Genomic DNA, 21,664 nt, shown 5'->3' with positions numbered 1-21,664 from the left:
ATTACCGATCCCTGCGGGTGCTCTCGTTGCTTAATTTAAATGCCGTGTGCTTCTGGATTTGTGAAGCGAGTGATGGCCGTAGATTCGTGCCAGCATTCAAGGGCAGAAATTCGTGTTGAGACCGTAGCATCCAGCTCAGCACTAAAAGAAACGTGTGACAGGAACGACACAAAACACCGGTGGTATCCCACAGACTCACATCTGCATAGGTTGATATACAGCAGACACCAAATCATGTATGTCGGGATATACGCTTAACACAAAATACAAGGCTATGAGGGACGGGCCGGACCTCTGAAAAAACCCATCCCGGTAGGGTGGCAAATTCATAATCTGACCCATGACATAACCAGGGCTGATCCTTGTGCATTCCTTCTCCGCACGGAAAAGAGAAAAGTGTTTTTAATGTATCAGTAGCACCTTGCGATCTCTCACTGCTCAGGAAGCAGGGGCATCCAGTAGCAGTCTCCGACAACTCTAGAGCACTGCACGCAACCTACCCTTCTCCGACGAAGAACGAGGGCTCGACAGGGGTTGCGCGGCTCGGAGCATAACATACGAGCGCCCATACCACGCATTTTTTTTAAGGGATTCATAAGTCGGATGTTCATTGTACGTTCCTTCTGAACTTAATTTCCGCTCAGGCGTATTTCTCAGCATATACAAGCACATTCATTGATACATTCCTTCATGTTGATGCTAGTGTGAATGACCGCTACCTGGCCGGACGGGCGTGAAAGCGTGTACTCAAGGAGGAATCCGGACGAAACTTGGCAAGTATTCCCAGACGCGTGTTACCTATCCATGCGGAACTATTCAGCTGTGAAAGCCCCTCCACATTTCCAGCGTATGCTGCGTGTAGTCCAAAAATCATTGATGATTTTCAAGGACATCGTAAGCATTGACATGATGCGGAGGAGTTCAGGAGCTCAGAAAAACATGTCATGAATCTACAGGAAACAAGTCTTCCTGATGATTAGAAGGTCGCGTGTGGTCATTATGCAAAGCTGTTACTTTTATACAATTCTTTTTTGACGATTAATGATCTGACTTTACGGGTACCACAGGAAAGAAGACTGGAAAATCTATTCTAGTGCAACTCTTTTGCCGAAAGTTTCAACCGAGCGCAACGAAGGGGATGGTTCTCATGAACAGTCCCTATACCCAGAGGTACAAACACATGGGACAAGGAAACATCCAAAATGACATTTAGCCTGTATATATTTTGTGCGTGATTTGTAGTCGATCCCACACCTGTCAGTCCGTCACCGGAAGGACAGTCACGGCATGCGAGAACAAGATAGACAGAGCGACAGATTGTTCCACAAATGTCTCTGTCGTTCTGAAAAGAGAGATGGCAGTCGCGATACAGACAGAACCTTATCGGCGGGCACCGGGCCCACTCGACGTACGCTGCCTCACGATGTACATCAGATCACCATGTAGCCCGCCTTTTCATCAACAAGGGCGAATACGAGAGTGTAGTATAATCGCCATGGTGGGCATTCATTAATGTTTTTTCTTTCTAGGTAAAATACGTGATGGAGCCATATTCACAGGCGAGCTGGCTTTTGCACTGGGAGTACCCTTCGCGGATTTCGCTGGTTTCGAAAGACCGCGTCCTTTGCTCCTGTCGAGAGTCCTTTTTAATCAAGCACATCGACCTGGTGTTTGAGAATATCACTCCACGAAATTTCGTCATGCTCAGGGGTGTCCCTGTATTTCGTGGCGCCTTTCATTTCGTTCTCGAGTCGTTCTTTTCAGCCTGCAACGAAGCTCTTGACTGTAGTGGAGTTCAGCCTTCGCTATACCCGTCTTCACCCATCGATTCTAGGTCTCTGCAAAAGAAGCGAAGCTGTCGATTATTTTCATTGCTTCTTCAAGAAGTTCCACAACCTCTTTTTCGTGCTCTTCAGAAATCTTTCGTATCGCGTGTTTAACATCTTGTGTTACTCCCTTTCGCTGTGCATGTTTCCCGCTTCTCAAATGGTCCACGAGTTTCTTCCGCGCATCCATTTGCTGTTCGATTCTTCTTTTGCGTTTGACCGCAGTCGTGAGCTCTGCATGACTCTCCAGGGCAGCCTGTCCTTGTGTCATCATATCCACCATCAGTTTGTAGACTTCAGTGCTTGACGAAGTCGAACTTTCGTCGTGCAACCGTTGTGCAAGTGCATCCGCAACTGACAACAGAGCATCCAAAGTATCTCCTTTCTTCTTCAGACGCTTCAGCTGAACATGCTGGTATCCGAGGAGGGAAACTGCGCCTACCAGTAATGCGGTCACGATTGCTAGACGGGCATCAAGCTGCAAATCAACACACGCACATACGAATAGAATACTGCGAAAAGAATGTCGCTTCCTCTGCTGCAAATTCACGGACATTCCCTTTTAGAAAAAGCAACACACAAAACACACATATACACATACACAACATCGTACGCCGCTGTAATGCTGAAATCTGACGGCGCTTTAAGGCGAGAACCAGGTTCACCGAAGCTGTTGATGTTTCTCTCCTTCCTTCGCCCTCTATTCGTACGCGCCAAACATAATAAACAAGAGTACGCTCCATGGGAATCAGAATCGCTCGCTTTTTATCTCGTCAGTTAGTCCGCATGCAACCAGCGGTACCACTGCCTGAACGCCGTAGAGGTAACAGGTACTTCGCTCGGAAAGCGCGGTTTCTCTGTTTCTTTAGTCAGGATATGTCTTTCAACTCCGGGGAATGCAAGTCAGAATCGACATTTCCTCCGCAGGAGTCGCTTCATGTTCTTGCGGCCATTCAAAGAGCAGCTAATTGAACAACGGTGGTAGTCAGAGTAAAAGAGGTACCTCATACAAAATTACCCGAAACATGCAATACGACTGTTTCCGTCACATGGAAGGAAACGTTCTTTCACACACGGGATCTCCATTGAGAAGGCGAACCTTACCGTCTTTCTTCTCCGGCGAACACGCTTTTGCTGCTGCACTCTTGGCCTCCGTCGTTTCCAGGAATGTCTTTTATCCTCTCTGTTCCCCGCTCTCCTTTTTCGTTCGCGTCCCTTCAGGGTAACGTCAATCCCACCAATACTAGGAGAGGCCTTCCCTGAAACAAACCCATCGGGTTCGGCGGCTGAGCTGGTATCCCGGTGCGAAGCGGTGAGGGAATTCTGGGTGTGGGTCAAGTCCGTGAAAGAGCTGCGCTTACGCCTGCCTTCGGTCTCCTTCGGGTAAGCCTCACCATGGTAAGCCATTTGTGGACTTTCGGCGCCTCGTGGGGCGTAGAACTTTTGACCGGGATAGCGAGGGTAGATCCATTTGTAAGACGCATCTTCAGTTGCCTGCTCCAGAGGGAGAGGAGGATCAGATGAATTCCTTGGGAAGTCTAGATCTATGGCGGACAGCAGGGGACTTTTCTGCCCGCGAAGACCTGAACGGCCGTCCTGCAGGGTATCATTGTCGAATGCGTCTTCAACAAGTAAGTCATCCGTTGTTTCGCGGGACGGTTGCGCAGCAGCAAACAAAGGATACGGTAAGTTGATGGTGGATAGAGTAGGAGTGATGACGGAAAATCTTTCAAAAAGCGGTCCCTTCTGTGACAGAAAACCACAGATGCTCACTAGGAGGCCCCGCAATACTATTCCACGGCGCCTCACAGGTGCGCGAAGAAAATGGACTGAAACCAGCATTTCTCTATTCTCATATGACCGCGAAATCACCAGTCGAGAGTGATTCATCTTGGAGTCGTGGGGCGTTTGCTGAGTCACTATAAAGCCATGCGGACGTTCATGCATGCTGCTCGCGCGGCACGAGCACTTCGTCTGGGTGCCATTTGTAGCTTCTCGCTGAAATTACAAGCACCTCCAGTTTGCAAGAGATCTCAACTACAGTCGAAAACGCACACTCACCCATATGATAGAACTTTATCTCGCGCATAGCTCTGGTGAGCAGTCAATGTGCTGCATTGCAGATGAAACCGTAGCGGTCATCTGTGGGCGAGGGCGCTGCGATGGCCCTGTATGTAGATCCGCTTTCTCAGTAGTTTCGGTTGAGAGACGTGCAACAAGCGCAATTACTGGGTGAAAACGAAACGTGTCTTTGCGAAAGCCAGTATGACTTTTAGTTGAGTTTTGATGACTCGTTTTCTTGCCGTCGGTGAGCGGGAAAGGGAAAAGTGTTTTGACAATGGCACAATCATCTGCAGCAGGAGTCCTTGGTTACTGTCATGTTGGGGGGTGCTGTCCGCAGCGGGTACTGATGAGCACGGCCTTTCCAACAGTCGTTGCTTGTGACTTCATGAAAGTTTTCGCAAATAGAGAAAGGTGAAATGCATCGTGTTCATGCCGGAGAGTTGGATTTCAGCGGCCAAGGGCTAGTCAATGCCACTGCACGATGGAGATGGAGCCCAGAGAAATCCACTGACTGCATGCTTCATGACCAGAGGCAACCGCAGCTTTTTGACGTGTGTGCAGCCTGTTTGGCATGAGTGCAATATATTTGTGGCATGACACAATGCCGAAGGAAACACACTCCTGCCGTCTGACACAAGTGCTTCTTCCCAGTGAGCCGCAACAGAATGTCGGCCTCGCATACCAGTTACACACCGCTGCCAGTATCATCCAGTCGGCGCAGTTTTCAGATATAGGCTTTTTTTGGCAATATATGAAAAAATCGGATAAAAACTACACTTAAAGAGAGTAGTTAAGGATAACCGCCGTGTTCTTGAAGTAGTACCTCGCGCTGGATTCCGTGTTTCCGGCAGAATCACGCCCGCTCCATCGCGTACTCGATGACCAAGCACATCCTGTCGGGGATCACAAAGAAAAAACCGAAGAAGTGCATTATTGATGTCGAGAAAGAGAGCATTTGTAAAGCGATAAGATTGCGCCACCTCCTAGAGGACGGATGGCATCGAAGCTTTGCGAATAAGCTCGTATATTAGCTGTCAAATGACCTCGACAGATTCCGAGAGAAGATGCACCACTAGCTGCCTGGCTGGATGTGGGAGCTATTGTGCACTTTACATATCCAGTAATTGATGGTGACAACTTGTAGTAACAGAGGACTCAAGCCGGGAAACAATGTGGGCAGGCGTCTCAGTGGACGGTTGGCCGAATCGACGGCTTTGAGGGGGTTGTACGCTTGAAAACGCCCCTTACTGTCCGCGCTGTACACGGGATATTTACAGCGATTTCAGCAACAATGGTGATGAAGCGCAGAAAACAGTCATAGAGCTCCCAGGCAGGTGCCAGAGAACATGTTCATCAAAGGAAGCGGGCAGGACAGAAAAGAAACTGCCTCGTCAGGCCTAACTCACATGTTAGTTTTTCCTTAAATGTTCCTGTCTGAGTACCTTCTATTTTGAGGATGCAGCCGATGACATGTGAGAGGTATTGCATTGGAGGCGATAAGCTCCTAGGTGAAGGACCGATGCTTGCTTCGACGTCCTTCTCTTTGGTTCTGGTGACACAAACCGTCCAAGACAGGTCGGCTAGATGCGAATGAGGATCATTGTTTCTAGTCGAACACTACTATACAACCGTGTGGCAACCAGAGCTCTCCCCCATACTGGAGTCGAAACGGAACCACTCCGGGAAATCAAGAGGTGCTGCTCACTCAGGAACGTGACAAATGAATTTCAGTAATGTGAGATCTGCCGCACACGTCATCAGTGGTAGCCGAGAAATACAACTTTTGGGAAGCACCTCCGATGTTGTGTTCAAAATTCCGCGTTTGGCGCAGCTTCAGCTTCTGACTCGAAACGGTGCTTCTAAGATTTAAGTTTCAGAAGAGCAGAACCACTCACTGCTGTGGTGCGAGAACGTGTGTCGCTTTACCGCTGCGCGCTACCAAGATCACCCCAACTGGAACACCGTACCATGAGGAGCGCCCTAACCTTTCACTCAACCCAACACAGGCCGTAGCAACGCATTTTTTCTCTGTTCGTCAGTGTAGCTGCGTCACTGGGATTGTCGGCTGCCAACCAACGGCACAGGAGGCGGCAGACTGCAGCTGACGACTCTTGCTAATATCGGAAAACCTATTTGAAGATGGAATGGTTTTTCGATACCAATGCTGTTGTGTGCTAAATCTAAAATCGCTTCTGCCACAATCGTGAGCGGTCCGATCTCGTACTTACCTCCGCGCAGTTCGGCAACAACGTCACCTACCATATTACCGCGCACGGACAAGGATTGTACGATACCTTCTGGAACTTAGGTATTTGGACAAGAATGCTTGCCAACAAGCCACAAACCAACGAAGGCCGATCTGTCACAACCTGTCGTTGAATACTACCCTTGAAAAAGAAACCAGAGAGGGCCTGCTGCAGACAGACTTGGTGCTTGCACAGCAAATGCGCCTTCTTCCGTTTCAAGCAGTATTCCGTGGGTTGGGCGCTTGGGCAAAAGCTGACGCGATTCTGCATTGCTGTCATTTCGGGCGGATTCCAGAGACGTCAGCCTATGGTCCGTAGTGGGTTCCACAACACTTCGGAACTTGCGGATCGACCGTCATACGGAAGACTTCTGTTGGAGGTTTCTGCGTTTGAGAGAACACCAGCCGTGTGAACTTGTTTGTGTCTCGCCCTCACCACAGTGACTTAGTTCCGCGCATTTTCCACCAGTATTCGCGGGGGTATTGTGCAAAGGAGATGGTAAAACATTTCGCTGATGAAGCATATTGACTAAGAATGGAAGACCCGGTGCACCGCTTAGACGTCTGCGTCTTCCGCCGGTAAGTTTTTCTCTTCACATCTTCTCGGAAGCCTGTTGCGAGCGCTCGGACCTGTTCTACAGCTCGTCTAACAATGCATGCATGCTCTTTTAGAGATGCTAGGCAGAGTAGAGGCTTCCCCCGTTACTTATGTCTGCAAAAGCTAGAGAGACTAAAAAGTAGTCTTTTCCGTCAATTGTGACTTGTCAACGTCAAAAGCTTGATATCTGCGCTAATCCAATGGCATGCACGAATGAAAAAACCGTACGGTTGTGAGCGTGCTCTACAAACCGGTCGGTATTGTATCATCATGTCGGCGCCGGGTTGTTTGGCGCTCACTTGACTCAAAAGGCGTTTTTGAGTGATCACTGGATGTCGATTTTCTCCTGCAGTTTGAACATTCAACTTAACTCATTTTTTTTATCAGATGGCACAAAACATGTATCCTATCATCTGTACCGTATTAGCGATCGTCGGCGTTCGACGCCCTCAACGAGGCCGTTGCATCTGAGCAGCCAATGCCAACGCTGGCGGAGAGGAAAGGCGCGTCTGTGTTTCTGTCTCTTTCCGTAGTCTCGAGTTTTTCCGCCGGCGTAGATCACAAACGCGTGACAACCCCCTGGACACCTCACGATTTGCTGCAGCCCTAAATTCCTTCCGCGTGGCTGACGTCGCAAGTTGTTGAAAACATGGACACATGTCCCAGAGGAAGAGCTGCGAAAGCGATTCTCAGACTTCATTCTACCGAGGACACAAGCACGTTTTCTGTTGTAAAGGGCGAGTCTCTGTCAGACGCCAGATCAAAAGCGATTACCACGTTTCCAGATACGAATTTCGCTGGGCGGTCTTCGGCTGCATCAGAGCAAGAACGGCAGATGGTTGTTGCCACGCAAGATCCTTCGGACTTTTGTTATATTCACGAACTCCAGGACGAGATCGTATTTATTCTGCTGTCGTTTCTTGGGCCTCCTGCGAGCGCTTTCCACAAGGTTGGTTCGGTAGGGAATGTCAACTCTCTTACTGGGTTTCCGTCCTGCGCTATTCGCTTGCGCTGCGTTCCTCTATTTCATCAAATTGTAAATTCCGCCAGAGATACAAGCCGCAGAAGTGGGCTTGTCACGATGTTTGGGTTCACACGGTATTCTGCTTCTTTCTACAGTGCTGGATGTTTTGCCGTGTTCTGTGTGTGGAAGCTGAACTGGAGAAATACAGCAGTTTTTATCGTTTCGCAGCGATCCCATGGGAAGCTGCGCGACAGATGCCTTTTCTTCTGGCTCCGTCCCATTCCATAGATCGGTACCACAGTGTCGCCACTCAGAATTCCTCGTCTTCACACCCTGGAATATTTCCAAGATCTCGAGGTAACAAGGAAATAAACTTCGTCTTCGATTCTGGTGCCGGTCCGTGGCCATTGTGATGCACGACTTCGCGACCGGGTCCTGTGACCTGCTAACTTCTAATTCATGCTGAATTCTGCCTTTTGTGTTCAGTTAAGCCGTCGATTGCGGGCGGCAGTGACGAACGAAAAGCTCTGGGAAGAGTTCTTCATCAAGCGATTCAAAGACAAGCTAGTGAGTTCTCACACTTCCACGTTTTATTCGATGTTTCTTCGTCCATCAAATGTGAGAAAAATGCCTTATTTCTCCTCGCATTTCCATGGAGGGGCATTTACGTGAGACAGAACCGGCACTTTCGCCGGGTGTGTGGACATACGACCCACGAGTGAAAGCGGGCTGTTTTGGGGTGCCGTTGCATGACGTTATCTCTTTCTTTATAGTTCGGGTCGCGTCAATATCTTGCATCTTCTTATTTCCATTGTCACGTGGAAGACGTGTACGGGAAAGGTTGAGAACTATTATCCAGCTGCATGCGTCCTTCCTCTGACGCAAGTTCAAATTCTCTCCTTATCGGTGGTAGGGCGGGATGAGTTCTCTTGCTTGTTCTTTCTAAAACTTGGGTCTTTTTGCGATGCTCGTAGCAGAGATATAACGCGGTGCTGACCAGTAGGTTAGGCGAACGGCCATTGTATTAGGCGTTTGAGGCGTATGTATTCTTCAGAGGTGCAGTGCCCAGCAGGGTAAACTCGTGTGACGATGTTGCTGTCCTATGCCTGTTAGAATTCCCCTTCAGCATGGCGATACAGTCGAGCAGAGGCGCTCCCTCTCCGTCCCGCTCTTCCTTTTCGGCTTGCTTCGTCTTTTACCCCTCAGTCGGAAACGACAGCAAGTTCTTCACGCTGTGCCTCTCCCTCTTCCGTTTCTTCGTCGTGTTCTTGTTCAATGGACAGGTCACGAGCAACATGTTTCCCATCGTGTCCTGTGGCACGACCAGGTTTGGCGTGCTCCGGGGACGAAAATGTCTGTCTGGGTTGTCCTTTCATTGTTGATCTAGCTGCCGCTTCTCGCCGGTGCTCGAACCTCGATCTAACCTCGTTGGTCGGGTCTGCCGTTTGTGTGTCAGCTGTACCCCGCCAGCTCGTGGCAACAGCCTGGTCACACTCGTCAAGGGAAAATGCTTTCGGTATACCACAATTTTCATGTGACTGTTTTCGTGAACTGCATTTGCTGCAAGAGTCGACCCCCCAAGGGGAGGTTACTGTTTCGCATCGGTCTTCTTCCGAGCGGGTTCTCGATAACGCACTTCGGTGTATGGGCGTCCCGTCGGGAGGGAAGTGTTGGAGAGGGAAATATCTGTTGAAGCATTCACTGGAAAGGAAATTTGCAAGTGCTCAGTTCGACCTGCAAAGGACCTGGTTTCTGGACAGCCCGACTCTCGGTCCCCCTTTACCTGGTAGCGAGGGGGACGCACTGGAAGATACACGTGGTCTAAGGTCTGCGTCATCTGGTACAATGCTTTTGCTGGATGGAACCCCGCCAAGTAGTGACGGGGGAAATTGTTCGCATGATGGAGATGATGAGACGAATTCTCCACTGGTGTATTCGTCCATGTTTCATCGACATTGCCACCACCCCAGATACCTTTGTCACAGTCGCGATCGCCATTCTAACAGGAAAAGCGACTCATGGACTCCCACAATTCGACCTCTCATAATTACGTCCACTGCTTCCCGTTCACGGCTTTCTCCGGCGTCCACATCTGGAGGACCTCCTCCGGTGTGTGTTGTTAGCCTCCGCTTTTTCGGCGATGGAGCCGGCCTCCTGTATGCAGCTAGGGCGGGAGGCGTTGGGGCTTTCTGTCCAGATCGTGGTTGCCACTTGAGAATCTTCTCTCTTCATAGAAGAGTTCGAAGGGGAGAAGCGAGAAGAGTAAGACCTGCAGAGTCCCACGCTTCCGTAGGCGATCGCCAGGCGATGAGGAGGGGAAGGACTCGGTGGGGGGCGAACGGTTCTCTTCGACAAACCGGAGAAGAAAGCAGATTTCATTCTGCTTCTTCCGAGGGGAGTGGACGGGACAGTGAAAGCCAATCATCCAGTGATCAGGTTGACACTGATCCTGATAATGGGGGATCTGACGCCGTGGTAGGAGAAGAACACCGCAGTCGGAGGGAGGCCCGCGGCCTTGAGCGCCCAGCATTCGCTCTCTGTGTGGCTCATACTATCGATGACGCCATGGGCCGATTGCATGGTTATCGAAACAGTGCTCGGTCATGTCGAACGCAAATACAACTCGAACCAACCGCGAATTTTGAGAGACAGCGCCCTTTGGTGATTGGTGGCTACAGCGACGGGAAGGTAGGCATGAGGCACGGACAATTGCGAGGCTGTACATTTCTTCCGATAACCCCGTGGGACTCTGGCTTCTTTGCAGACCCACTGGATGGAACATGGGACAAGAGACACATAACCTGTGAGGCGACACCTTGTTGAGTGAACGGTTTTTCGCACACAGAACCATTTCTAACATGGAAAGTGCAGAGGCCGCTCACCTGGTTCGGTATGTGTGGCTTGTCCTATCGACATGCATATAATGTAAAAAACTTGCGGGTCTGAAGGATCAGGATGGTCGACGCACACAGGGAGTTGTACGCGTTTTCTGTGTCTTCTTGCAAGTGTTGTGCGCACACGCGGAAGCGTGGCTCTAAATGCACTCAGATGGTTTCCCCGTGGGCGCTGATTCTGGTGTTACGTCGCGTTGCCTGCCACACTGTTTGTCAAAATTCGTTTTCATCTTTTTAGATCCGCGTGTGGGATTACTGTCATCCCGGACGGGTTCTCGAGCACCTGGATGTCAATGAACGACTTCATCGTGGCCCGTTTGCGATTAAGAGCGTCTGCGCGATTTCTGGAGGTCGTGCCGGTCGAGGGGGCTGTGACATTCTCGCTGGAGCAGAGGACGGAGCGATAGCGCTCCTCAGTGCAGATCGACCAGACATCGGAATTGTTCAACGTCTACGTGGTCATACGGCAGCAATACAGTCTATCGCGTGTGAACGCGAAAGCAGCTTGGTATTCAGTGCATCACGAGTATGTCCATGTTATTTTCAGACACACTGCGCTTCCGGACAAGAAACTGGCTCTGCCGTGTCGAGAAAAAAAAATTACTTGAACCTATTAAGGTAATTCACTACCCTTGAACGTGACATCTGTGTGTACAACACGTTTGTGTGCCACTATTCGCCTTTCACAGCTTGCGTGGCTCCAATACGCTGCAGTGCCGCCTCTTGAAGTGATAAGCCACAAATGAACCAGAGCGGGAGAAGATTTTGGAGAGGGATGTATCCACATGCCCGGTCTGACCAGGTATTTCCCCCGAGTTGTTTTTTCCGCGTTTTTCACTGGACTGCATCGTCTTGCCTTTGTGTTTTCTTCGTACACTCTTCTACAGGACCGTATGGTTCACATTTTTGATTTCCGCGCTGGCGAGCATCCTGTGGCCTCCTGCGGTAGACATCATGACTGGGCGATGTGTGTCCAAGTCCCGGATGGCTTAGGCGCACGGGTTTTCGAGAGTGAGACTTATAGGCTGTTTCTGAAGTTCCTAGTGATACATTAGGCGCCGCAGTGATATAAATCTCGCGCAATTGCGAACTTGTAGATCGCTCTTTCGACAAGCACGCGAACTACCCTTGTCGATGTGATTTATTGACTACGGCAAGTGGGCATTTTTAGAGGCGGAAAACTCTCACCGGAGACGTGAAATACGCTTTCCGTTATGTCTTGTTTACTGTCGTTACGAAGTGCTTTGTCAAAACAAGTGGTCGACGTCACATGCATCATGCACGAAGCTCGTGGTGAAGGTATATAAAAATAAGTACATATCGGCCGCACCACCTAGTTTTAAGGATTGGCACCAGTCGTAGAACTATTCTCTATCCATGTGGTTTCTCGATAGCGGCTGACAGGGCGGTGCATAGCTGGGACTTAAGGAGGTTGCTCGGTGATTTCCGGCAGTCCGCTGCTGATCGAGACCAGACAGCGAAGGCGTTGGCAGAGAGGCACCGGCACAAACAACTTATCAGTGGCATGCGGTGAGCAGTGAAGAAAAGTAAAGGTCTACCCACTGCAGCGTGTTGGTACGATATCCGTGGGACACTTCACATGCAAACAGCAACATTATGCTCAACTACCATGCCAAACGCTCAGGGAAGTACGCTGGCGCCGAGGTGCATTTTACAAGAAGTGATTACCTTTCTTTTGCATTGGCATTCCCGATCTCTCTGGAAATACACTTTCCTCTAACGCATCCAAGTTTTCCTTTTTTTCCGTAAATACTCTGTACATCGTCCGGCGTCTCGGTTCATATCTTATGCTGCATGTTTAGGCTGGATGCCTTTCGACTGGTCAGTTGCTCTTTGGACGGCTGCGTTTTGTTGTCAAGCCTAGAGAATCGCGAACTGGGTACTCAAGAAAGCAGCTGCGTTGAGCAACACACTGATGTCAGTGTCTTAAAGCGAGGAGGAACAACGCAGTGGATGCTGGGCGTTGACTTTGCTGAAACGAAAATGGCAACATCGACAGTAGACGGCGCGGTCCAGATCTACCATCTGCTCCACCTCCATACGCTGCCGGGGCCTTTCTTATACACCTAATTATACAGTGCTTGGCAGCAGTTAGAATACGTGGGATTCAGGCTCGAAACTGTGAGCATTTCGAAGAATATTGTCGATGGACAGGAAGGGTTGATGCGTGTAGTAATGGGAACATCACGTTGTCACGTCTAATGTCGCCAGTAGAGTTTTGTGTATGCTGGTGTACATCTTTTTCTATATGGATAGAGACACACTTTAAAGCAAACAAATGCAATCAAGGAGACGGCGAATCAAAGGAAACAAATCAGATGTCCTGATCCCGGTGGAGATTCACCGTGCGTTTCCACACTGGAACATTGCCAAGGCTTGATCAATGGCTGCTTGGTTCCCCGTGTTGTGTCTATTAATGATAACTACTACATGTTTTGAAATGGATTGTCTCTTCTTGTGGTGTAGTCCATTGCCATCTCGGTTTTGCGACGTCTTGTCATTTTTGTCCCGAGAGGTATTGTCAGTATTGGCGGCGTAGACCATCGCCACGAGTAGCAATTGAACACTGGGCGTCTGTCATCTGTTGTAGAACGCCGTGCCCCTCCGGACATGTAAACGATTGTTAATATTTCAGATCGTGCGACGACTGTGCTTTCGACAAGAGCGAACTTGCCAGCTTCAACGTTCGTATATCGGTTCTGTGCGGCAGTTGCAATTGTACTCGAAATATGCGTTGCATATGCGGCGGCAGGGTTTTACGGGTATCTTCTCTGACTGATGACTGTCGCTGCTGTGTTTTCCTTCATTGATCAATTTCTCAAAAATCTTTAACCGGTGTTTTACCACTGAGTCGCAACCCGGTTTATGTGAGTCGATTGGACAGTTCTCTCAATAGCATAACGTTTCGATGCTCCGAACACGCGAACGATGTACGGGCTGGATCCGCCTTTTTTGAAGAGTACTGAGTAGATAGTGCTGAAGGTTATATATATACATATATGTACACACTGTCATATACGTTTCGCATGACGTGTGCCCTGTGGGAACACGAGTTTCTCGATGTTAGCTTCTCGGGAGATATGGTAAGAACTACCCTGTGTATCGCGGGATGAATGAGTTGCCGATAGAGTGTTCCAGTCTGCGGCATCAGCCAGATTAGGCGGCTGTTGCGTATGAACACAGAGCACGTTGCCCGCTTAGTTGATCAAAGTGTCATTTCGACACATCAGGCGTCAGCATACTTTCGATAAAAGGATAAATAATAATTAATAACGGGTGGAGTCGTAACAAGGTAGCTGTACTGGAAGGTTCTTGGCCGACTAAATTCAGGAGACACTTTTCCATGGGACAGTTACAGTGGGATGTAGAGTATTGTCAGCCGGATGCACTGTATGGAATCGAAAACCATGCCACTGTGTTGAGCGGAACTGTTCCTGTGCGAAGGTTGAAAATTGTCAACTTTCGCCTTGGTGTTTTCAGCAAAACTGGAGAAAAGCATGTACAAAGACAATTCAGAATGTAGGAGTCGTTGCCTTAGATGGGACCAGCTAGGCTGCCGAGTGCTACGTCCTTGCGGCAGTCTTACTACTGCAGTTGTTCAAACGAGCAGGGACGACTAGAACACTAACGGCCAGACAGGTCGACAGGACATTAACAAGCGACCGATGTGCGTTCACTTTATTTACTTGTATGTTTCCCTCTTTTACTACCAGGTTAAAGCTTTTAGTTGGCCAAAATGCGGTCGGCTCTTTTTTTGGGAACCTTTTTCATTGGCATCAGTGCCGCCAGTGCCAGTTCTGCGATTGGTGCTGGCAGTGTCGAGCCTCTGGAGGAGCTTCAAAGATTGGCAGCAGAATACAACGATGGCAGGAATCAGCTTGACGCTCCAGATGCGCTTGAAAAATTGCAAGAGGCCCAGCGGGCATCGCAATCTTTTGCCAATCGGAACTTTAAAGAAAACGACGTTGGGGACGGCCTTCTCCCGAACAATGACGAGCCTTGGGAGGAACAGTCTGTCGACAGTTCCGAGGACGTCGAAGAACGGGCCCTAGAACAAAAGACGGATTTCCTTGCACAGCGTCCACAGCCTGAGAAGGCAGCAGTATACCGGGAATTGCAGGTTTTTAGTACAGGAAGTGCAGGTCCTGAGGAGAATGGCGACGAAGACGAGCGCCAGAATGACCCTGGTCAACTGAATGTCGACGAGAACCAACCAGACATTGAGAGAAATGAAATTCCAGAAGACCTAGACGATCACAGCGAAGAAAGCGAAAATGAAGAGACAGCTCTCGGCGGCAACGGCTTCTGTGCTGCCCAAGAATCAGATGACAAGGATCCGGATGGTGACGTCGACAACGAGGTGGATGGTGTCGGCTTCATGCTGGAAGGAAAGGAAAATGAGCTCACAGATCTGGAAGCACCTGGAAACGAGTCGACCGGGTCCACGGAAGAAGAATCCGAGGAAGAACGAATCCTTGGCAAGAGGAGATACTATTACGCGGCACCAAAAAAAACCCAGCCCCCGCCAAAGAAGATTGCTGCCGCGCCCAAAAAAGCTCCTCCAGTAAAGGTTCCACTGAAAGTGCACGAGAAGAAGGTTGTTCCACCTCCGAAAAAAGTCGTTCGACCAGCCAAGAAGTACGTGCCCGTCCAGAAGAAGGCACCGCCGCCAAAGAAAGTCTACGCACCGCCGCCAAAGAAAGTCTACGCACCGCCGCCAAAGAAAGTCTACGCACCGCCGCCGAAGAAAGTCTACGCACCACCAAAAAAAGCGTATGCCCCCCCTCCAAAGAAAGTATCTGCACCCAAGAAGTACGTTCCGGTGTCAAAGAAAGGTGGCTACTGAATTTAGCTGTGTGTTACCGCACGAGTGTGCGGGTGTTGATTTTGCGTAAGAAGTCCGAGAGGAGAACTTACAACACATGTATACTAGCTTCGGTCAAATGACCTTGAAATGAACCGCCACACACTTACTTTCCCCGAAACTGGAAGGTTATTAGTCGGAAACCGTCGATACCTAGTCGAACTTATCCACGCTGCAAAGAATGGTCCTAGGCCAAAAGAGAGCATTGAGGAATGCTGTCCCACTCATGAGTACCTATTCGAACCTTCGTCTCTACATGCCCAAGCGCCTCCAGCACGGTTTCAAGCCTCATCTAGTGAAGCTTCTGCTGCCACACTGCCTACCTCAACCCTAATTTCCGAACCTTACGCTGTTGCCTTCATTATAATTTGCCTTGATGGCACATGCCATCTCCCTCTACAAACTTGCAGTTCTGCCAGTATTCGGTGCAGTGCGAGTGTCTATAGTCGCGGGCTAAGTGTGCCACTGAAGATTATCGTGACATGAACACCTTTCCCGGACTGTGTCGCTGGCAGTTACACATTACAGAACTACTGGAATGCTCCAGAAGTCCGGCGATGAGAAGGAAGTGACTTCCGCTGTATATATTATTTAAGAACATTTGCCCTACGTTTTGAAAAGACTGCCAGTAACGGTGGCTCCAGTGGCACCTATTGTTAGTCATTCTATAAGGGATGCAGTCAGCTATCTTGAGATGTGCTCGAGGTGCTGAACACTCGCCTTTTTCTTCCGTTTCGCAAAACTTGAATCACCAAATGCAAAAAGCGAGCCTTCACTGCCACCGTATTTCGCATAATAATATAGAAGGGGGCATTGAAGTCCACCCCTCTAGAACTACAGCGGGGTCAATAGCGGGTTTCTTTCGCTAGTTCGCGACGCTCAACCGAGTCCTACTCACGTACCGAAACTGCGAACGGCGTCTTTTTCAGCCGGATGCATGCCTGTATTTGCCAAGGAACCCGCGTCTCATTTTTACGACCAGGTTCGAGTTGCTTGCGACACACACGGTAGGAAACCCGCGGCCAGTCTCGGCTTTCAAGCCATCGAGCACCGCACGTACAGCTCGACGTGGTCTTTGATGTAACATCGAAGTTTCTTTCGCTTGGACCCCGACACAAACTAAAACACAAACACTTCCATTTATCTATCATATTATGTTTTCCTTTTTTCGAGACGTCTGTCGAGAGAGTTCGTGTCAGTTAAACTTGAAGCTTTCGATGATCTCATGGGCAACGTGGCACAAACGCAGTCGTTATCTCCTTTTCGTACGGTTTTTTGTCTAGCATAAACTTGTGTTTTCTACATCGTTTGTAACTCATTATTCCTTCCTGGCCCAGGCCGCGTGATTCCCCTTGCGACGTATTGTTAGGTGAGATTTTAGGTTGTTTCTCAGACAGCGCACAAGGGCGTCTCTGGTTGCCAGACCGAAGTCGATGCTCCATTATTAGTGGGGCTAAGAACATGGACTGCTCACGCAAACTGGGGTAGTCAACTGTTTTGAGCACGTTTTCTTTGACGTGTTCCGTCAAACGTATGCATCGTGTGGGCTTGTGGTTTGCAGACATTGAAACACCAGGTCAAAATAATTCGATTAAAAAATGCAGCTCAAGAAGCTTTCAGTCGTCTCTATCACCCTTTTGGGGCTTTTTAAGTTCGTTAATGGTAAGGCGAATTCGTTCGCATTGGTAGGCTGACAGTTTTTCTTATAAAGAGAGCCAGGGTGAATCACGTCATATTTGGACTCTGCACCACTTCTTTGGGTTGCTTCTGCTTTTTTTTTTCCAGGAGTCTCCGAGGGCGTGGTCGTCCCAGTAAGATTCGGATCGGAGACGGCCCGTGCTGACCTGTTGAACCAAGTGTCAGAGACAGGTAAGCACCACATGGACGATAGATAATGCATTTTGTGCCGACATTTTCAAGACTTATCAACATAAGACAGTTGTGTTTTTTGTGAATAACTACGCCTGCGTTTTCTGCAGTATTCTCCTTAGTAGAAACTACTGAAGATGACAAAAGCGCCGCATCTATCGTGAGAGGCGCCTTCAGGAGTGCCTTGAAGGAAATACTTGTTGCAGTGAAAGGAGAGGTTCAACAAACATGCGAGGAGCTTGCGGATCTTGCAGCGCGAAAAATCCACGAGGCCGAAGAACGTGGCGAGGGTCGTCTCGACAAGGAAGAGGCCGTTGACGATGAGTCAGGTGAGTGAAGAGGTCAGATCCAAAGACAAGATATTTAATGCGTGACGCTTTGATTTGTAAAGAGTACTTCGAAACTGTGTGGTGCTCGTGATGTGGTCGACAGATTTCAGCTTCTTGGATTCCCCGAAGACGAGTGAAGCTTCTATCAGGCCTCACGGTTTTCTTCAAGAGAGAAAGTTCGTAGATACGTTGAAGACTCTTGCGAAGGGAGCGCTCAAGACCTTTGTTGAACCTATGAAAGCTGCACTTGTCGACGGAATAAGGCCAATGCTGCCGAAAATTAAGGAGGTAGCTATAGACGTCTTTAGACAGGCGTGTGAACACGCAGAGGAGAAGCTCCAGGACGCGTAAGAGCCACTCCTCTCTCGGCGCTTTCCGTGTTTTTTGCGTATGGTGGAGCCTGTGCCTATGTTGCGTTTGCTCATCAATCACATTGAGAGGCGCACAACAAATGAAGACGCTGAGTGGGAGTTTCCACTGCTGACATGTTTTTGAGTCACCTCTCTTTTTTCTACCGAAAGGTAAAGTTGCGATAGTGACTGGTATACCGAGTTTTGATAACATTGTGGGCTGTAGTTCTGGTCTTGAAAAGGAATTCTGGGCGCCACAGCATTATCCCATTTGCTGCTTAATTGACTGGTTGAAGCGGAAACAATTTAAAGCATCTTAAGCTCACTGGTGAGGCATGAGCTTACCGCCGCACCACAGTGTTCTTTAAACCAGTGCATTGCACTCCCTTAAGCGAAATTGTATCCAATTCCAATTATGGGAACACTGGTAAATCATCGTCTAATCAGTCTTGAAGTACAAGAGGGTCGCAGGCACGTAGCATGTGTTCACTGCCAGATACCAACTTGTCACTTCAAAAGTCAAGGGAATGGAAGTTGATGAACCTGGACAACGTTTTCAAGTCGTGATACGCTCAACGAAAGTCGTTATCGTCGACAGACCAAAGCTCCTTGAAGTCTGGTAGGCTTGACGAGTATATAACAAAGATAAAGTGGGACGCAGGACCCGCGAGCACCGGGCGAGTAGATCTGGCGGTTGCTGACGTCCAGCCATGTAGAGGTGTCAGCCAGCTTCGCTTTACCTTTCAATGGCAACTGTGCCGCGGCTCGCCTGGCCGCCAGAAGACAAGGCAGCTGTATCGGAGTTTAAAGTGGTCGTAACCGTGTCGTCATCACAGTCTGATGCTTCGCTCGAACTGGATGACCCATCGTATGTTCCTGGCATCGGCAGGGGCGTGTGTTTTCCTGTTTGTCGTTGTCTTTCTACGGACTGTAGTATTTTTTGTTCGGTCTGCACCATTGAGTGTTCATCGACGCCATACATTCTGTACTGCTTCAAAGCGGCTTCGTTTAAAGAAATGAAGTTCATTCCCCACTTGAAAAGCTTGAGCAAATCTAACGCCTGATTGTCACACCCTGTCGCATGCACACACACACGCACACGCACAAGCAGTACACGCGTGCTCTTCTGTACCCACTGCCATGCCATCCTGTAGGAAGTCACAGTGTATTAGGCGGATCCTCCTGTCGGCGTAGATGAGAATTCACGAAGTCTTTGGTCACACATTAAGCCCCTGTTACGATGCAGAGGGATCAGTTCTATGATGAGTTGTCAAGTTTCCGGTTTAATCCGCCCAACAGCGCTGGCTACACAATCAGGAAGAATGAGACACCCGCAAACTGACGTTAGGCCGGGGAACCGTGTGTAATACCGGCGACTGCCTATCGATGAGTTAGTTCATAAGAAATCCGCGCACTGAGACACAGTCCATGACACATCGCAACTAAACATACCGACAATAATCAACGCCGCCGCGAGAGCCTCTACGCAGTTCAGCTCGTAGGGTCTGCCGTAGTGCGTCGGATTAGCCGCCACCAGATACGGAAGAAACCGTCCGTTTCCTGCGACACGAACAAGAGTCGCAACTGTACGTGTACGGTGAAGTGATTAGCTTGGTGCACTTCCCAGACCGGTCGGTCTGCCTGAAAGCTCATCCGGGATCCATCATTATGGCGGTTTGGTTCTCATTATCCCCCGCTTAAGCCACATCTGTCACGTGGCTGATAGAATAAGAAGACAACGAGACAAAAGTGAGACCTCCCAGTGCAAGCCTTAGTATTTAAAGCTGACGGAACGCCGCTCACTCCAGTTCTTGACACTGAAGCTCTCCATCGTGGGCAGGAATGGCTTACCGCGTGAATAGCTGATCCTCGAACTTTTGCCGTATTCCTCTACTCTGTTCCAGCTGCAGTCTACAACACCGAGGCCGCCGTCTCGTATTAGCGGGCCGTCCGCCACACTCAGGAGCTTGCTATGTTCTTTAAAGAAAGGCGTAAGCAGGATGCCTCCGAAGCCACATTTTCGGCCGCGCCGTTTTCCATTCTGTGCATTCGGGTGACAGGCGTCGTGTTGTTTGGTCCTGGTCTCAGAGGCGGTTGGAGCATCTCCATGTTCCAAGTGCCGAGGCAGGCTGTGTATCTCGTCAGAAGCCGCACGGGTGCCTTGGCACTCGGAAGGCTCACCCTCTTCACACACGGGGCTGACGCCTTCCTTGCCTCCTGTGGTTTTGCCGCGTGGGGTCTCACCCTTGTCCACGGCCAGCTTATGCCGACGTCCCCCCTCTGGAACTCGTTCATATGTTCCACCGCCGCCTCCGCCGGCCGCTCGGCCTCCGGTAAATCGTGAGCCACCGCGCATTGGTGCTCGTGCGTGGGGCACTTTGATAAGACGAATTCGTCTGTGTCGATATAACTTTCGCCCGCTACATCTTTTAGGGTCGCACTCCTCGAAATCAAACATGACAAGTTTCACTCTGCTCACACCCGACTCTGGTGACGATCGCGACCAGTTTTCTTCTCCATACACTGAATCGTCGGCCTCCTTTCTTGACTCAATGAAGTCATCGTCAGATCCAAAACATTCGTCTTGGATGCACGTCTTCGCACCACGCGAAGACACGCCGCTACAGGGAGATACATTCATTCCTCGCACATCTTCGGGGAAAAAAGACGCATCACCCATGTGCCTCTTCTTTGGGGAAGTGGCAGAGATGCTACGATGGTAGCTGTCCTGTTCATCGGGAGCGCTGGTATCAGCCGGCGAATCCCCTTGCCGCTCAGTCGACCTGTAGCTACTGATCTCATCGAAGGGATCCTGAGTCTTATCATTAAGATAAGACTTCACCGTTTCAGAGACAGAACCAGAGTTACGCGCAACAGCGACAGGAGTATCTGCAATCTGAGATTCCACCGTCGTCACAGCGGTTTCTTGTTTATCTGCTGTAATCTTCTTCACAAGAGCATGAACAGTTAGCTTACTTCGCAGTTCTGCTGCACGTGCGGCTGAATACTTTTCCTTTCGTCGTTTTTCCTTCTTGTTTCCATCTGCGGTCTTGAATTTGCCGCCACCATCAGCAGTCCGCCCCGCTGTGCCGTCAACATGCTTCTCGACCCTTTGCGTCACCTTCGCGTCCCCAGAGCGAGCCATCACCCTCGCAGACCCTGACATTGTGCTCCATGAAACTCCGCATATGATGTAATCTTCTTGTTGCAATGCTGCTGGTATGCTTGACTCTTGACGCTGACCGCGGCGGACTTGTTACTCTGAACCGCAAGAGACTGCCAGCATGCCAGAGCAGGATTCTGTCAGGGTGAGTTTGTCTGTCAGGATTTGACTCAAGAGTTACCCCTTACATGCAGCAGATAAGGGGTTGCTGCTGAGGGAAAGAAAAGAACGACACGAACCGATCAGCAGCTGCTCAAGATTCAGCCGCTTTGCTCAAGTGGGGTCATCGACAATACATTTGAACGATGACGCACGACCGGCACAAAGGGACTTCACACGTCAAGCTCTGACTTCGATAATATTCACGTATTTCTTTCTATAGCGGCTTGGTGGACGTTTTGGATATTACTTTGATTTTCTAGAGGGAACGGGCTGTGAAGGGCGACCAGGGGAACATGCATGCGCGTCGACAGCGGT

General features: G+C 49.6%; 6 protein-coding genes across 6 annotated transcripts; 3 read left to right on the top strand and 3 right to left on the bottom strand.

Moving 5' to 3' along the window:
• Window positions 1–1,046: 1,046 nt before the first annotated feature.
• TGME49_204500 (hypothetical protein) lies at window positions 1,047–4,418 on the bottom strand. Its single transcript, XM_002367681.2, has 2 exons — window positions 2,931–4,418; window positions 1,047–2,304 (listed from the first exon to the last, which is right to left on the bottom strand). The coding sequence occupies exons 1-2, from the start codon at window positions 3,771–3,773 to the stop codon at window positions 1,831–1,833; spliced, it is 1,317 nt and encodes a 438-aa protein (XP_002367722.2). The 5' UTR covers window positions 3,774–4,418; the 3' UTR covers window positions 1,047–1,830.
• Window positions 4,419–5,335: 917 nt separating this feature from the next.
• Window positions 5,336–6,754, bottom strand: TGME49_204505 (hypothetical protein; the record flags this gene model as incomplete). The annotated part of the gene is made up of 3 exons (XM_018779307.1): window positions 6,572–6,754; window positions 6,119–6,145; window positions 5,336–5,439 (listed from the first exon to the last, which is right to left on the bottom strand). Exons 1-3 carry the CDS (start codon window positions 6,657–6,659, stop codon window positions 5,336–5,338), a joined length of 219 nt encoding a protein of 72 aa, XP_018637301.1. The 5' UTR covers window positions 6,660–6,754.
• A 95-nt stretch (window positions 6,755–6,849) lies between these two features.
• Window positions 6,850–13,525, top strand: TGME49_204510 (WD domain, G-beta repeat-containing protein). The gene is made up of 7 exons (XM_018779308.1): window positions 6,850–7,691; window positions 8,184–8,264; window positions 9,025–10,385; window positions 10,830–11,117; window positions 11,479–11,602; window positions 11,986–12,121; window positions 12,415–13,525. Exons 1-7 carry the CDS (start codon window positions 7,391–7,393, stop codon window positions 12,680–12,682), a joined length of 2,559 nt encoding a protein of 852 aa, XP_018637300.1. The 5' UTR covers window positions 6,850–7,390; the 3' UTR covers window positions 12,683–13,525.
• Window positions 13,526–13,790: 265 nt separating this feature from the next.
• On the top strand, window positions 13,791–16,014 carry TGME49_204520 (hypothetical protein). Its single transcript, XM_002367683.2, has one exon. It carries the CDS (start codon window positions 14,349–14,351, stop codon window positions 15,456–15,458), a length of 1,110 nt encoding a protein of 369 aa, XP_002367724.1. The 5' UTR covers window positions 13,791–14,348; the 3' UTR covers window positions 15,459–16,014.
• On the top strand, window positions 15,895–19,032 carry MIC11 (microneme protein MIC11). Its single transcript, XM_018779309.1, has 5 exons — window positions 15,895–16,845; window positions 17,038–17,138; window positions 17,262–17,345; window positions 17,456–17,674; window positions 17,778–19,032. The coding sequence occupies exons 2-5, from the start codon at window positions 17,075–17,077 to the stop codon at window positions 18,023–18,025; spliced, it is 615 nt and encodes a 204-aa protein (XP_018637299.1). The 5' UTR covers window positions 15,895–16,845; window positions 17,038–17,074; the 3' UTR covers window positions 18,026–19,032.
• Window positions 18,642–21,587, bottom strand: TGME49_204540 (DUF367 domain-containing protein). The gene is made up of 3 exons (XM_002367685.2): window positions 19,876–21,587; window positions 19,477–19,584; window positions 18,642–19,098 (listed from the first exon to the last, which is right to left on the bottom strand). Exons 1-3 carry the CDS (start codon window positions 21,188–21,190, stop codon window positions 18,761–18,763), a joined length of 1,761 nt encoding a protein of 586 aa, XP_002367726.1. The 5' UTR covers window positions 21,191–21,587; the 3' UTR covers window positions 18,642–18,760.
• Between the last annotated feature and the right edge of the window lie 77 nt (window positions 21,588–21,664).

The sequence above is a fragment of the Toxoplasma gondii genome, chromosome VIIa, assembly GCF_000006565.2.
Source record: "Toxoplasma gondii ME49 chromosome VIIa, whole genome shotgun sequence".
Lineage (NCBI taxonomy): Eukaryota > Apicomplexa > Conoidasida > Eucoccidiorida > Sarcocystidae > Toxoplasma > Toxoplasma gondii.
The sequence above is the reverse complement of the archived record's forward strand: the minus strand, read 5'-3'. Positions and strand labels throughout refer to the sequence as shown.

Bases quoted from the DNA above. Each gene is read 5' to 3' on its own strand.
- TGME49_204520 (XM_002367683.2), top strand. From the start codon at position 14,349: ATGCGGTCGGCTCTTTTTTTGGGAACCTTTTTCATTGGCATCAGTGCC.
- MIC11 (XM_018779309.1), top strand. From the start codon at position 17,075: ATGCAGCTCAAGAAGCTTTCAGTCGTCTCTATCACCCTTTTGGGGCTT. The intron at 17,139-17,261 runs GTAAGGCGAATT...TTTTTTTTCCAG, and splicing joins GCTTTTTAAGTTCGTTAATG to GAGTCTCCGAGGGCGTGGTC. The intron at 17,346-17,455 runs GTAAGCACCACA...CGTTTTCTGCAG, and splicing joins GAACCAAGTGTCAGAGACAG to TATTCTCCTTAGTAGAAACT.
- TGME49_204500 (XM_002367681.2), bottom strand. From the start codon at position 3,773: ATGCATGAACGTCCGCATGGCTTTATAGTGACTCAGCAAACGCCCCAC. The intron at 2,305-2,930 runs GTAAGGTTCGCC...GTTGATTTGCAG, and splicing joins TTCGCCGGAGAAGAAAGACG to CTTGATGCCCGTCTAGCAAT.
- TGME49_204540 (XM_002367685.2), bottom strand. From the start codon at position 21,190: ATGTCAGGGTCTGCGAGGGTGATGGCTCGCTCTGGGGACGCGAAGGTG. The intron at 19,585-19,875 runs GTAAGCCATTCC...TTCGTGTCGCAG, and splicing joins GAGGATCAGCTATTCACGCG to GAAACGGACGGTTTCTTCCG. The intron at 19,099-19,476 runs GTATGTTTAGTT...TGCATGCGACAG, and splicing joins GGCGGCGTTGATTATTGTCG to GGTGTGACAATCAGGCGTTA.
- TGME49_204510 (XM_018779308.1), top strand. From the start codon at position 7,391: ATGTCCCAGAGGAAGAGCTGCGAAAGCGATTCTCAGACTTCATTCTAC. The intron at 7,692-8,183 runs GTAGGGAATGTC...TTTTGTGTTCAG, and splicing joins CTTTCCACAAGGTTGGTTCG to TTAAGCCGTCGATTGCGGGC. The intron at 12,122-12,414 runs GTGAGCAGTGAA...CTGCATGTTTAG, and splicing joins CAACTTATCAGTGGCATGCG to GCTGGATGCCTTTCGACTGG.